The 15599-nt window shown below is 44.3% G+C and overlaps 1 protein-coding gene across 1 annotated transcript; it reads left to right on the top strand.

Moving 5' to 3' along the window:
• Window positions 1–8879: 8879 nt before the first annotated feature.
• On the top strand, window positions 8880–11425 carry PRLH (prolactin releasing hormone). The gene is made up of 2 exons (XM_010562061.1): window positions 8880–9129; window positions 10847–11425. The coding sequence occupies exons 1-2, from the start codon at window positions 8880–8882 to the stop codon at window positions 11023–11025; spliced, it is 429 nt and encodes a 142-aa protein (XP_010560363.1). The 3' UTR covers window positions 11026–11425.
• The last annotated feature ends 4174 nt before the right edge of the window (window positions 11426–15599 follow it).

Below are 15599 nucleotides of genomic sequence, written 5' to 3'. Positions count from 1 at the left end.
TAGGACTCTGTATGACATCTGTCTTTGCATGTGTGCACGCACAAGGCTGCTGTTACCTTCAGTTGCCTTCAATCCCCTCTGGAATAACCAGAATGAACAACTTGTTTTTCATCTCCTACAGACACAGTTCTAATATATACTACTATTGTTTTCATGTGCAGCACCCTAATATTTTAAGTTTTATTCCTTAGGAGCTTTTACAAAGCCAAAATGTAATTTAATTAAGGAATGCTCCTGTAGGCAGATTCCCTGTACCTGGTTCTGCAGTCTGCCTTACCAGAAAATGGTAGTCTCACATGCTGACCTGTCCTCTGCAACAGCCTGGAATCCCAGGCAATTACTGCTTGAAGCACGCAGTGTTCAAAAAGCAGTTTAAGTTGCCTGACAAAGTGATTGTGCATGAAATGTGCAAATGGCATGTAGCAGCACTAATTTCTGTCCTGTATTCCAGCAACGCAGCTACTCTACAGGCAAATTCTGCTCCACACCAGTGCCAGAAGCCTGCCTTTGCGGGCCTAATGTTGGCATCCTAAAAAACAATGTCAAAGTGCTGGATGCTTGAGAGAGAGGCAAAAATATTTCCATCCTTGATTTTTTTTTCTTGAACTGTAACCCCTGCTCCTGCTACATGACTCTACCTACTATATTCAGCTGCGTTTGGAAGCTGCACATCCCGAACCACTGTGCAGAAGGCTGTCCGGTGGCTTTCTAACAAGGAAGAAGAATAGTGTCAGAAGAAATCCTCCCTCTATCTGTACTCTCAGCAGAATAGTTTCGAAGGTGGCTGTAACCATGCCAAGCGTGACTCTTATTTTTCCATCCGAGCTCTAACGCTGGTGCAAAGCCTCCACAGTGTGCTGAGGAAGGACTTGGGGAGACTGGCTGATGTCCTGAGCTGTAGCCTATGGTTCAGCTGCCCAGCGGCTAACAAGTTGTTCCAGTGCTAACTGGGAGAACTGGGCAAACTGGGAATTGTGCTGGTGGTAAACAACTGGTTATCCAGTCTAACTTATCAGAATCTGGGTTATGTGGAGTTTGGTTTAGCTTCAGTACATGGTCAGATTTCAAGATACACATGCGTTCATTTGAAATGTGTGTGGGTTCATTCATTGCTCAGTTATGATTGAAAGCAAGAATACAATTTCTGTGTTAACCACTAGATGGTCCTCTTTCTCAAAGAAAAGAATAGCTCCAAAACAAAGCCAGTCCTGGCTTTTCTCTGAACCTGAATGTTAGTAGAGAACGGCTTCAGTGTAAAGCTACACAGAATTAACAGTCTCATCTAGTTGCTTGAATTGACATGGTTTTCTGAATAGATTTGAATGCAACTTTTCCTGATTTCTCCAAACTCAATTAGTGCAACCGGGCCTCCTATCAATCATCAAATACTTCCTAGTTAATATCAGTTAAGAATTTCCAGCTCCAGGCAGCACAAGTGTCAGTGTTATTCCCCCACCTCACTGAATGCTAAGCAAAACCAGACAAGCAATATTTTATTTCATTTCACACACAGAAGTCATGCTCTACCCCAATACAGAAGGTTGGGCAGACTCATGGGTCAGGCAGTAGTTCATGGCATTTGCAAACTATTCACATACTGGTATGTGAAACAATGAGAGTTGTGGGCTGCAAAAAACCAGTTTGTTTCTCCATCCAACTGCATCAAATGTATTTGCTTTGTTCTTTTCACCTTCTATTTGTGGAAGGGTCCTACCAGTAGAAGTAGTACAGAAAAAAGAAGTTTTGGATTAGTTCTTAGAGCAGATGGTAGAGTTTGACATCAAACTGTAGTTCACTGTTGGCCTCTGTTGCTGTCTTCCCAAACAATATTTCTCTGTGGCAGGCTCGCTAGACCTCATCCTCTTGGGTCACTCCAACCTCCAGGCAATACCTTCCCATTGCCACCATTCATCCTTCTCACCATTTCCTGCCAAGGAGCCCGACCTCTCTTTAACCTTGGGAAGTTGCTTTCCATCCCACAGCCCTTCACACCCGTGTATCTGCTGCTGTCATGGTTTAACCCCAGCCAGCAGCTAAGCACTACACAGCTGCTCGCTCACTCCCCGCTGTGGGATGGGGCAGAGAATCGGAAGTGAGAAAACTCACGGGTTGAGATAAAGACAGTTTAATAGGGAAAGCAAAAGCTGCACGTGCAAGCAAAGCAATACAAGGAATTCACTCACTGCTTCCCATCGGCAGGCAGGTGTTCGGTTGTCTCCAGGAAAGCAGGGCTCCAACATGTGTAACAGTGACTTGGGAAGACAAAGGCCATCACTCTGAACGTCCCACCTTCCTTCTTCTTCCTCCAGCTTTATATGCTGAGCATGACATCATATGGTCTGGAATATCCCTTGGGTCAGGTGGGGTCAGCTGTCCCAGCTGTGTCCCCTCCCAGTTTCTTGTGCACCCCCAGCCTGCTCGCTGGTGGGGTGAGGTGAGAAGCAGAAAAGACCTTGACTCTGTGCAAGCACTGCTCAGCAATAACAAAAACATCCCTGTGCCATCAACACTGTTTTCAGCACAAGTCCAAAACATAGACCCATACCAGCTACTATGAAGAAAATGAACTCTATCCCAGCCAAAATCAGCACAGCTGCCTTTCTAAGAAGTTGCATCCCACAGTGTCTCCCTGGTCAGCCATCCCACCAAAACATCAAGACACTCCAGCTATCAGCAGGCTCAGCCCTGCTCCTGCTTCCCATAACCTACGCAGAAATTTTACATGCAGGAGTCCTTGGTCATGTGTGGGGCAGGGAAGTGATGGAGGCCTAAGACCTTCCCATGGGCCATCTATAAAGAAGAGAGCATGTGCCCAGCCTCTCACTCAGACACAGAAAAAGGATGGAGGTTTTAACATGCAAACCTCTGCCCTTTCACTACAGACCAAGCTGTCTTTTAAATGATCTTTCTGTTCACTCTTTCATGAGCCCCTTTCCTCTGACAGCTCTTTCCCAGTTTTTTCCAAGTTTGAGTGGCTTTCACATTTCTGTGGTGCATGAGCTGACTTGCTTCCCTCAGCCAAAGCATAAGCCCTGCTATGAGTGGGATAACAAAATAAAATAAAATCACAACTGCCTGAAAAGACCCTGAGAAGTCAGGATGATTTATGTGAAGCTTCTGAGTACTATACATAGCATTCTGGTAGTTCAGTTGTGGTACAGTGGAAAGAAATGGCAACTTACGGTCAATGAGGATGGAGTAAAACAGTGTTTTGGTAAGAGAAATGCCTGATGAGACTCATTTAAACAGACTGTCACATAGGTTATTACTCTTCATTGCTTCGAACATTTAATAGTAACCTTTCATGAAGGCAGAATGACTGAAAGCAAAAATGAAAAAATAAGTACTTGAAACGGGCAAGAGTTATGTCCAGAACAGGTGCACGGTCATGATCCTTCTTGTAGCAGGGAGAGAGCTGTGAAGTCCTTGGCACATGATCTTGTGGATGCTGGGAATTTACATGGGTTCAAGAAGCAACTGTGAAAGAAAAGTAGTCCATTAAGGGCCACCTACCACAAAGAAACATTTGGCTTGGGAAGCCTCTGGACCACCAGGCTTAAGGGCCTGGGAGAATAGTGAGGAATGTCAAAATACGCTGCCCTATTTTTAGACTCTTCCCTAGTTGTTCTCTGGTGGCCATTGTCAAAACCAAGATACTGCAGTAGGTGGACCTTGGGCCAGAATGAAGGCAGCTGTTCATAATAGAGCATTTTAAATGCTGACACTCCTAATAATGATTTTTCTTTGTATGGTATACTATTTGGCAGGCAGCATTTACCAACAAGCAAACCATGTTAACATGAAGACATTGCACAGTTTTATTTTACATGGCAACTTCCATGTAGGTGTCAATCAGTGAAAATGCTATTGAAGGGCTCGTATTGCAGTGACAGCAAGACTGGAAGGAGTAAATGGGATGAAAAAGGCTTTTATTTCTGTTTTAAAATGATAGGATTGCTTAGCAAAACAGCAAATCAAGACAGGGTCGTACATATCCTGGAGAGAAAAAGCCCTCACTCCAGCAATTGCCCACTAGAGATCAAGAAAGGATACCCACATTTTCTGGTCAAAGTCAATGTGAAGAGCAGTAAGGGAAAAGATCTACGATGCAAAACCATGAAGGGTTTTACTTATTAAGAAGATACCCTCTCCATGCATGCACACAAAATTAGCACAGCAGAAGCACAGCCACTGCCTGGTGCTTGGATGCAGATTGATTTTTAGGTAGGGAGCATTTGCAAGGTTCAAAGGGAACATGCTAAAAGGAGGTTGCTGGAGAAAGCGTGTATATACATTATTGATTGTGTTAGCTGTGGAAGGACCTTTTGTGCTATCGTGGACTTGAAGTGCTCTTCATATTTTGCAGTTATAATCCTGAGTAGTCTGAGTAAACTCTTCAAAACTTGGATGAGGAAGACACTTCTTTTAGCTATTACTAGGTGAAAACTGGAGAATGGCAGAGTATTTCTCAGGCTTCTTTAGCATTTGTGTTCATACACATGACCATAGGGCAAACTATTACATGTAAATGAGAAATTTATTTTAATGCCCACAATTAGTGATCATAGCCCCCCAGTGGTGATGAGGTCATCTAACTGGTGCCTGGATACTGAGTAAGGGCAAGGCCAGGCAAAATTTCGGTTATGCTTCCTTGTAGAAGTACCCCACAAATTGCCCCTAGGAAAAAACCATCTAATTTCTTTTGGGATGTGGCTGCAGTGAAATAGGGTCATTTGTACTTTGAGGTTTTCCCAACTGGAAGCATCTTTATAGAAAAACTAAACATCGGATTTGCTATTGAACTTCCACTTCATCCTAATGGGACTGCAGCATGTCCTATCCAGTCTCAGCTTACAGACCAGGTTGTGCCTCAGACCCCCCTCTTCTAAGCACAGGTTTAAAAATTGTTTCTTCAGGTAGTCAGTCTCACCAGGAGCAGAGCACAACCCTGCGTCTGCAAAGATCTCTGCAAGAGAGCCTGCGGTCCCCAGGCAGCCCAGTAACGCTGTCAGCCTCTCCGCAGGATGGTGCTGAAAGAGTGAAACACCTGCCAGTTCAACTGCTGCTCCTCTGCAAACCTTGACAGTAAACACCATCTTAGCTATTAAAGCAGCGAGATCTGTAACAGCAAGACTGCAACGACACATTAGTCAAGAGACAGAGTTAAAAATAACTACACAGAAGAGATGCTTATTGTAAAAATACAATATTGCTCCAGATATTAGCCTCATGCAGATGAAATTTTCTCTGCCACAAAACCAGTAAGCACCTGCTTAAGCACTGAATCACAACTGATTTCATCAGCTACTGTGTGCTGTGTTGGAGTATGGCCTAAAACTTATGTGTGGGTGAGTTGACCCCAGCTGTGGGTTAGGGGCTTAATGGGACAAGAGCTGCCATCAAGTAAGACCCCAAGCAAAAAGCAGAGGTGGGACAACAGCAAGAGGAACAAGGGCTGGGAAGGGGCATGTGGACTGACTGCTCCAGCTTGCTGGACCTGAGAGCTTCCTGCAGTCCGTCTCCTCTTTCTCCCCACACTTCATCCCCAGCCACGAGTGTTTTCCCCCCGCAGACACGTGCTTCAAGACAGAGCATCTCAGCTGGGCAGCACAGAGAGCTTGGCTCTCATGTGCAGAGAGCGTGGCAGCCAGTGCTGCTCCGATCTGCCCGTGTCCCCCATCCATAGGGACATGGCAGCGACCCCCTCCCCTCCGCTCTCCTCTTGGTGGGCCGGGGGGCCTCAGCCAGGTGTCCTGCCAGGATCCCCCTGCAATCCGCCGGCACCGCCCTCCGCTCCACCTCCCTGCCCTGATCAATGGCTTTCTAATAGAGCCACAGTTCTCTACCCCTCCTTTTGTGCATTTAAATTTTGCTCACTAGTACTGCTGACGTCCTCCTGGCCCACCTCTTGACTCCCCCCACCCCCACTTCAAGCCCACTTCCCTTCAGTATAAAAGGCACAAGCCCCCAGCAGCTGCCCTGCTTCTGCTCGGAGCAGCAGCTACCTGAGGAGCAGCTTTGGTGCAAACAGGTGAGTGCCTCCCTCTATCTGCTTCAGTGCTTGTTCTGGCTCTTTCTTGCTGGATTTCCTTTTTTCTTTTGGGGCTTTAGCTTTTCTACACTAACGTACATAGCTGTGCTCTGTGCTCAGTAACTTTTGTCCAGTTTTTGCAGGGAAGGAGACCATGCTGAGGCAACACGGCTGAACCTGCGGGCAGCATTGTGCCCCTGCAGGGAAAGCACATGCAGGAGCCTGCAGCACAGCAGTGCGCCTTTCGTGCCGCTCAGCCCTGAAATGAGCTGCAGTCCCAGGCCTGGATTCACCCAGGATTTGATCTCTTGTGAGGATTTCTAATGCTGCTTTCAAACATGAAAACTGTTCGCATTTGCATTGGAGGGGTCGTACACAGTTGTTGATGTTAAGTAAGATGCTATTTTAGGGTTTAAAGAGTTAATAGCACCTTGTCTTCTGAGGACATCCATGGTAGGTTTAGACCTGATGGATCTGCAGCAGAGCTTGAGTTTGGTGTGTGGAGAGTCCCTGTGTGCCCAGAGTGAGAACCAGGGTGGTCTCCCACTGCTCATGTGAGGCAGACCCATGGCAAGCTATGATACTGCTGCTTCACTGTAACTTTACTAGCGGCTTTAACTTTCCCCTCTCATGTCGATGGACATTGCCAGACCACTGTCACAGCCAAAATTTAAAGGCTCTTTCTGCTTAGGGACCAAGATTTAAAGGCTCTTTCTGCTTAGGGACCAAGCAGAAAGTTGACCAAAAAGTTGACCGAAAATGGTACCGACTTCTGCTGATCTCCAGGAGAAAAATTATTCCTGAAACTTTTAATTGTGTCAAGTTTTGTTGAAACTAGTGAGGTTTTAAAATTTTTGGTGATCATTTAATGGTTGGAAATGGAGGGCACATACAGAGTGACTGTATGAAGTCTTGTTTTTTTGATTTTTCCCTTTGGAAGAAAGCTGCAGGGCTGTGGGCTAAGGCAGGTCTGGACCTGAGGAGATCACACACCATCTCCCAGCCCCATTATTCATCAGGGCCAATGCGAAGGGACTGTGAGGGGGTAACCAGGATTTTATGCTTATCTTGGAGTTAGAAATGCTCAGCATCATGCAGAGTCAAGTTTGTGGCATTATCTCTGCCTCAGTTTCTCCCCATACAAACAGGGGATGGATAATTAGGAGGAGGAAATTAGGAGAAAAATTAGGGAGGATTGGAGTTGCTGAGCCCGCTGACTATTTAGGGGTGGCATGTTACTTACTGAGGAGCAGTGGGAGCCATGTTCTTCATAGAAATCCCAGCCAGGTCAAGGGTATAAGCAAAAAGTTCAATAAATAACGGCACTCTAGAAGGTGGTCGGAATGGCTGATGCGGGCACAGGACCAGCTGGTGGAGGCTGAGCCGCAGCACTGCTTAGGGAAAAGCTTGTGCTAAAAGCTTTTCCCTGTATTTTTGTCTTTCATCAGCAATGAGCTCAAGGCAAGCTCTTCCTTTCTGTCACTCAGTTCCCAGAAAAACAAGACACAAAACCAGACAGCAAGTAATCTGGAAAACCTGTCAGCAGCCCTGTAAGCACACGGAAGAAATTCCTCAAAACATCTTTCTGTCTCACCGAACTTTTTGCTAAACATGGAGCAACAAGAGACGTACACCAGCTGAAACTGAACACAGACTTCATCCCATGTGGTTTTACGTGCTACAATCATTTATTCCTGTCATGAGATATTCCAGTTAGAAAAAGTTAATTCATGGTTCTGTTGAAATCATGGGTTAAAATCACTTTCCTTTAAGCTGCCTACTAAGTAACTGTCAGTGTGGGGAAAAAAACCCCAACAAACCTTCACTGAAATACTAGGGGTTAAGGAGCTTTTGACTTTGCATTTTAATGAAAGACACAACAAGCTTCTCCACATGCTTTTGTTGTGTTGCCTGTGCAGTGTGCTTGGGAGCATCTTGCATCAAAAAATTTTCATTCCTGCTCTGCCTGTACTGAAAGCAGGCTAAGATTTTGGCAGCAACAGGGGAAAAATCCCACTTGTACACAAGGAGAAGCCTCTGTGTAGACATAGCCAAGAGGATCTCCTATAGCTCTGTACCTGTATATCTACCTTAAGTGATGCTTAAGCGAACAGGGCTCCTGCTGACTTCTGTAGGCAGAGGCTCCAGGCTGTCAAATATCTAGGCAGACCTTGCATATTACAAAGCAGACTGTCCTAGCATGAGAACTGGGAGAGCTGCTGCGAGGAAGCTTGTACAAAATGCCAGAGATGGTGCAGTGGCAACATGAGCCCAGGATTCTTCACCTCCTGGATGTGATTTTCACAACTCAGCACCTTCTGTTCTAAACAACCCTTCTCGAGGGGGCGCGGTGTGTGTGTGTGTGTGTGTGATTTCTCATGTGTTTGCATCTAGGTGCCTTTACAGCATCAGGACATCTACCAGTGGAAACCATAACTGGAAGTTGTGCTTTTGGATGCAGGCTGCGAAAGGGAGTGATGACACAGGAGGAGTGTTCCCTTTCATACTGAAATGCATATAGTTGTAAAAAGAGTGTGTAAAATACAAACGTTAGACATATTTTACAAGTGAGGAAAGGATGATGGAGGTAGTGGCTAAAAACCACTTTGGTGGCCAGTGCCCATGGGCCACACAGAAAGTCAGCAGCAAGCTCAGGGTCAGGACTTGAGTGTCCTGTGAAGCCATGAGAGGGGCTTTCACTGATGGTGAGAAAACCCCTCCAGTTGCAGACTTACCTCGGTGGATGGCTCACTGCATAGCCTTTGCCTTCAAACAGAAATACCCAGGACATCCCCAGCATTAGTGTTTCACAGAACTTAGTCATGAAATGGCTGTGACGGATAGGAACATGCTGTTAGAGTTCACACCTTCCTTCACCTTGAAAGCTTTAACCCATATGTGTTCCCCACATTCACTTTTCTCCTCACAGCCTTCCCACCACTGCTTCGTCATGTGGCATCCAATCTCATGGATACCACGTGCCCAGTGGTCACCCAAGCACTGCAAGCTGGTCATTGTCTACGTGCTGGTGCTCTTGGTATCGCTCAGCTTTGCTTCAGGACAGAGCAGACCATTTAAACATCAGATAGACAACAGAAGTAAGTACGAGTCTCACCTGATGTAATGCGATGGACTCCTGTATGATGACGCCATGGTCTCTGGTGCATTGCGGGATCAGGGTCGGGCTGTCAGGCAAAGTTCAGCAGCAAATCCATGTGGGTGCTTCTATGGCGAAATGGTGGTGTGTGGTCCTGTACTTCCATTTACGCTTTTAAATGCATATAGAGAACTGAATGTCCTTCTCACAGCCCTTAATAAGTCAAGGGAAATAGCATAGTTTGTGTTAAATACCAGAGAAGACCCTAATGTACAAAAGATTGACAGAGAAAACTTAGGGCAGTATACATCGAATATTTAAGCATCAAATTTTTAGCTGTGTTCTGTAGACCTGCGGTAGTTCACAGCTAGTTCTGCAGAGTAACAAGAAAGCAAGGGCCAGAAGCTTAAGTTTGTTTTACAGACATCTTAATTTCTGTCGGGAACCATGAGTTGTCTGAAAGTCAAAACACAAGTGGTTGAAGCATCTCCATTCAGAGACACCATGAAGAACTGAGGCTGGCCAGGTGAGGGACAATACCATATATCTCAAGTAAAAGCTAACACACAGTCCAAAAGATTTTTGAGAAAATCCTTATCGGGAAATCTCATCTTCCCCCAAGGAGCAAAGGCTGATAATTTTATGTGGAGCGGGAGAGAGGGGATGTGGAGAGTAAGGCGCATGAGCTCTCAGTGGCACACCTTTCCCTATTAAAGAGGACTGGAGATGTTGGGAGCCCCAGTTTTTAGGTTCCCAGGTGAAAAAATGAAGTTACTTGGGTTTTGGTGGGCAGGAGGGGTGTTAAACACTGTGTGAAAAGACTTAAAACATGTATTTATGGAGAAATTTACAGCCAAAGTGGATTTTTTATTTTCTCTGTTCAAGCATCAAAATGCACAGGCGATAATCCTGCTGCCTTGCCTGAGACTTTCATATGACTTGGCTGATAAATAATGCACTTAAATTGAAGTTTATTCCTGTTCCTGACAGTGCTCCAGCTTTGGAATGATTTGGCATTTCCTCGGGGTGGCTTCATCTCCAGCACTTTGTAGATTTTCCCTGTTGTATATCTTAGTCTTTTAATACAATTATACCCCTCCCCACGCCTGCTCTAAAACTAGACTAGACTATAAACATCAGTCAAGTGTACTTCAGATGCTTTAAAAGAAAAAAATTCATCCATGAAAACAACCTCCTAAGTGAACCTCCTAAGAATTAGCTTTTTATGTTTACCTCTCAAGTAGAAACGCCCTCTGCAACCCAGTGGATTTGTTAGCCTGTAGAGATAGCGTACCTGGTGCATACAGCAGAAATGGAGGCTGGACAGTAGGACCTTCAGGACTTCAGCTAAGAGTTTAAAAGTGGTGGTACAGGGAGCTACTATGGTCTTTCTGGATGTAGGCTGCATTGTAACCTCTTCCAGGGTTCAGATCAGTTTTAAAGCATGCTGGGCCCTCCTGAATTTGATAGGCTGTGTAGAATTGCAGGTCAGAACCCAGACGGATGAAAATTAATTTTGCATCTGAATCCTCTTCCTTTGGGCTCTACACATGGAAAGCAACCCTCAAAGGTACCAGGAAGTTGTATGTCTAGCTGCAGCCTTTCCCCTTGTTTTTTTTCTCAGACTACAAATAAGCCATCTAACACCCTCAAGATGTTCAGGAAATGCTGCCTTTAAGTACAGTGGAATTTGCTTCACTGACTGCTTTGAATTCCAGGTCCCGAGATTGATCCGTTTTGGTACGTAGGCCGTGGTGTTCGCCCTATCGGTCGGTTTGGGAAGAGGCAGCTGAGAAGCAGCCGTGGCAGCCTCAGGCCTGTGAGCAGGCACCTGGATTTCATCTTGAATGCTTTGTGGGAGCAAAAAGTGTCGGATGCAGAAGACGATGACTGGTGATCCCTGTTCCCTGAGGTGATAACCCAACCTCTAGTTCTTTGAATTGTGCTCTCCCTTGCACCTCAGACCTCCAGTTCTGCTGTTGCTTAGCAGTCCCACGCTGCTCTTCTTTCTGCTCCTTGTGCAAGTTCCTTCAAAAAGAAACATGTTCAGGGTGCAGGTAAAAGACAATGCATAGACGCTAGCACTGAGTGCCACCACAGCTTGCAAAAATGTTTCTTCATCTTACATCCCCACCAGTCCCTTGAAGCTGTTCACTGTAACATTAGGATTATCCAAAAGCCACACAGCTTTTGTGCTGGGATTTAAACTCTGCAGTGTTAAGTGTATCATGAAACCTTCCTGTCACAATTTCAAAGTCAATGGCTGTTGATATGTAAAAATAAAAAGCAATGGTTGGAAGAAAGAAAAAAGGCTCTTACTAATTTTTAATGTACCTGCATTAATGGCATGAAAAGCTGGTGCTCTGTGTGTAGTTTTTGTATAGGCTGTTAACATCCACTCGTAGGAATGTAGCCCTGAGCTACCCACCAGCCCTTCATGATTCTTCCTGTACTGCTGCAGAGATATATTAATGAACAAAAAGGAGCTCCTATCAAAGATAAGCTCCTATCTTCCCCGCTGAAGAAAAAAAAATTAAAAATTGGCTAATTCAACTCTTCAGAGGAGTTTTGCGCCTACTGCACGTAATCATGCACCATTATCCAAAAGGGATAGGGGCCTAAACAAGCTGATTCCCTTTAAAACCATGTAGTTGTTTGTAAGTACGTTACCTGATTGAGTGAAAGTCACTCTTTGAGGATCACAAGCCGTGTACCATCTACTACATTAGTCCACATCAATAAGCCTGGGGTTGTGGCTCAATACTCATGTATGCCATGGTAATTAACTTTGTTATATTAATTTTATAAGAAGTGTTATTTACAATATGTTTAATCCTGATTAATAACTATTACCAGCAATAATATTCAAATGCAGTTTAATCTACGGCTTATATCCAAAAAAGAAAGTTTACAATTTAGCTAATGCCCGACGGTTAAATCCAGGTCATGAATCATTCTGCAAAAGACAAATTAGAAGAAACTTGCATTTCTAGTTGTGCTGTGTTAGAATTACTACTAAAATTTAATAGTGGTTGAATTACTCATTGCAGATAATTTAACCTTTTTTTCTCTTTGCAAATGGTCTGTCAGCAAAGGGTGGATTTTTATTATAACAAGGTAGTTACTGCTATTTATAATACAACGTATCTGCTGACCCAAAGTGTCACTTAAAACATGCTAGTTTAAATGATCATAATAGCAGACGTATGGTGGAGAAAATACGCTGATAAAGAAATATTTTGATCAGCGTTCATTGCATGGAACTTTGGAAATACTAGACTAAGATTATGGGCAGAGTTCTTGCTCAGTTTGTCATTTTGTAGCAATCCCCATGAGAGCTACAGAAATTCTGCCCAAGAAATTCTGTTTGAGACAGTATTTCGCCCAACCGGCTCGACAGTTTGGAGAAGACTAACCATCAAATGTTCCTAACCAGATTCCTTCCACCCCAGCCCCAGCAGAGAAAATCTGAACCGAGTGCGTTAACGTGTGTTCCTCCACTCAGCTAAGCAAGGTGATTCTGCAGAGCTGCCCATCTCCTGGGTCTATTGGGGTCACTCATGGACAGGCAGTACCTGAGCGCCACGTGCGGCAGCATGTTCTGCAAGCTTCCTGGCCAAAGTGCACACAAATCCAAACAACAGAGAGGAACTTTTGGTTTTTCTTTATGAATCAAGTCCTTGAAAAGGCATTCTTTTCATAAATCACTTTTACTCTTTTATAATTTCTCTTGACAATAATTCTTGGTGAGTATGCAGATAACAACAACAAGGCAAGCTTAATATTCACTCAGACTTAATCAAATAGATAATATAGTCTTCATTTTACCCATTAAAATATTTTCATTTATAAAAATTAATCTAAATATAAATATTAACACTAAAGATTGAAATCACCTGATGACAAAATAATTCTTTGTGTGCTATAACATATGCTTTTATGATTGTTTTAAAACAGTAAATTATATCTCTGCACATATTTGGCACAATAAACATTTGTAAAAATTCAAATGCCTCATAGCAGGTGGGATTTTTTTAAATTTTTTTCTTTTCTTTTTTTTTTTTGCAATGCCTACACAGTACACATTTTTCTGTCAAAGAAGACTGAATATTTTAACATTGTAACACGGTAATAGTTGCTTTTCATGCCTCTTAAGGAAAACAACCTATTCCAAACTTTGTTGGCTTGTTTAAATCACACTAACAGAACAAAAGCCAAAAAGTTATTCTATTAAAATTAGTCATTTCTGTATTGATATTACATACACATAATATTAGTTATTATTTATTAGACGAATATGTAGACCAACCACCATTAATGACATTTCATAACACGCATACCTGCATAAACCAGAACCTGGGAATGTGTTGTATACATACACGAGAACAGTCAAGGAAGGAGGAGGAGACTGGATAACAAAAAAAATTACTAGGCATCCTACTCTGTTTAATCTCCTTTACTGGATTGCATATATAAATAAAATCTATTTGTTTTGTACATATATTTATATATTAAACAGAGTGGGCCAAATTCTGCCCTCACATCTGTGCAAACCAATTTCAGAGAACTAGTATTGTATGAGAGTAAAAGAAGGCATACTTTCACCCAGAATGAACACATTGGGTCAGAGCTTAGGCAGAGGGAAATTCCTTCAAGGGATGGAGTGATGGTTATGTATTCTAGGTGGGAAGATGGTTGTATTTATTCCGAGGGTTCCTTACATGCAGCTGGACATCAGGGTACTGACAAGCTAGATGTCAAATGTGGGTGGCAGGTCTGCAACTGGCACCATTTTTCCAACTGTCCCATCCAGCCATTCCTCACCTTCCCCACCTGCTACCCTAAATCCAGCCTAGCCAGGGAATTTGCCCAGTTTTGCTCATATTTGCCCAAGCACAGACATTTTGTGGCTTGGGGTCCTGGGAGACTGCTTTCCTGCCGCATGGCAGGTAACGTGCAGCACTCTGCTAGTGGGCGTTCGCTGGGAGCCCAGGGAAAGGAGCAGCTCTCCTTCCCTGCTACCCACTGCTCTCTGGAGAGCTCACCACTTCTGAACGTCGAGGGGCAACTTGCCAGCCTGTGCCCTCCACAGCACGTCTCACATCAACCCAGTCTGCATTTGGGTACCCGCTCTGCACTTTGTGTGGAAGATAAGGGATTCACTGCCTCATCACGCCCTCCAACTACCTCCCTGGTATTCTTCAGAGCAAAAAATACCACAAATTGGCAAGGTCCTCCCCAAAAAGGGTGAGAGGGACAACCTGTAAGCAGCATCTTCCCTCCTGGCGCATCTGCTCAAGGGCCTTCCAGTTTGTCTCACCTTTCAAAAGTCTCAAGAAACAACAGAAAAAATTTTACTATTCACAATCCAATTCAGAGTGGTGCAATGGTAGTGCGGTGCACATGGCACCAGCGACAGGCCCCAGCTACTCTATGTTGGCTACAGACTAGTGAAGGAAGAGACATCCGGGCTACATTTGCCCCCTCCTCAGAAAAGCCAGAAGGGCAGAAGGGAATCTCTTACAGGCTGCAGCCACCCTACAACCACCAGCCAGTCAGCAGAGATCTCATCCACAATGCTTTTACGTTCTTTTTGCAATCTTAAAGATTTGGTCAGAATTTATTCGGAACCACAGCATGGTTGGACACCACCAAGAGGACAATGCTACCAAGAAGAACGAGACATACAAAGGTGTTGGTTTCACAACAGTGTTCAGATGTTTCCAGATGCCAGGATCGTAACTCAACAGACATCTGGTCCACATGTGCTGCCACCAATTCACAGTTCAACACGACATCCATGTTCCCCCTGCCGCCAAGAGCAAAATACCTGGCTCTGGAGCTAGAACATTAATTCTGCCAAACGTACCCTCAGCGAACAGAGAGGTCTTTGCATATAGCATGTCCTCCTACAAACTCCGTCAAAACTTCCAGTGACTCCCAGGGAGCAGAGCTACGTGCACCGATTCTCCACTCCCACCACACAGCTGAAAAGCAGCATACACTGCACAGACTTGTTCTTATTGCTCGACAAGACGCATGCCTATGTGAACAGTAACAGGCCAGCAAATATGGATCACAGGTCTGCTTTGTTCTTTCTTTTTGTACAAAATATTGGCCTATAATTATGATTGACAGTGTACAAAAACATACTGCAGTTTAAAGACAACGTACTTTAGTACAATCAATAGGGAACAAAAGTGCATCTTAAAATGTGGAGCCTTGCTTTTGAAACTCAGCATCCTTTCTAGAGTCTTGTGAGAACTTTAAGGCAGAGTTTCCTTTAGCAGACCACAATGCTGAAGACTTGGACAGCTTTCCCAGTGAGGTATCCAAACGAAGCCCTAAAACTGAGGCATTGTGGGTTCACGAGGGTCCATTTTCAGCTGGACATACACAATGGCTGTTAAGTAAAGGCACTCTAGTGTACAGCCTTAGGCAGTGTGTTATTGGCAGTAGGGAAGTGTAAGT

The sequence above is a fragment of the Haliaeetus leucocephalus genome, unplaced genomic scaffold (genome assembly GCF_000737465.1).
Source record: "Haliaeetus leucocephalus isolate CR32 unplaced genomic scaffold, Haliaeetus_leucocephalus-4.0 Scaffold153, whole genome shotgun sequence".
In the NCBI taxonomy this organism is placed as follows: Eukaryota; Metazoa; Chordata; class Aves; order Accipitriformes; family Accipitridae; genus Haliaeetus; species Haliaeetus leucocephalus.
The sequence above is the reverse complement of the archived record's forward strand: the minus strand, read 5'-3'. Positions and strand labels throughout refer to the sequence as shown.

Bases quoted from the DNA above. Each gene is read 5' to 3' on its own strand.
- PRLH (XM_010562061.1), top strand. From the start codon at position 8,880: ATGCTGTTAGAGTTCACACCTTCCTTCACCTTGAAAGCTTTAACCCAT. The intron at 9,130-10,846 runs GTAAGTACGAGT...TTTGAATTCCAG, and splicing joins ACATCAGATAGACAACAGAA to GTCCCGAGATTGATCCGTTT.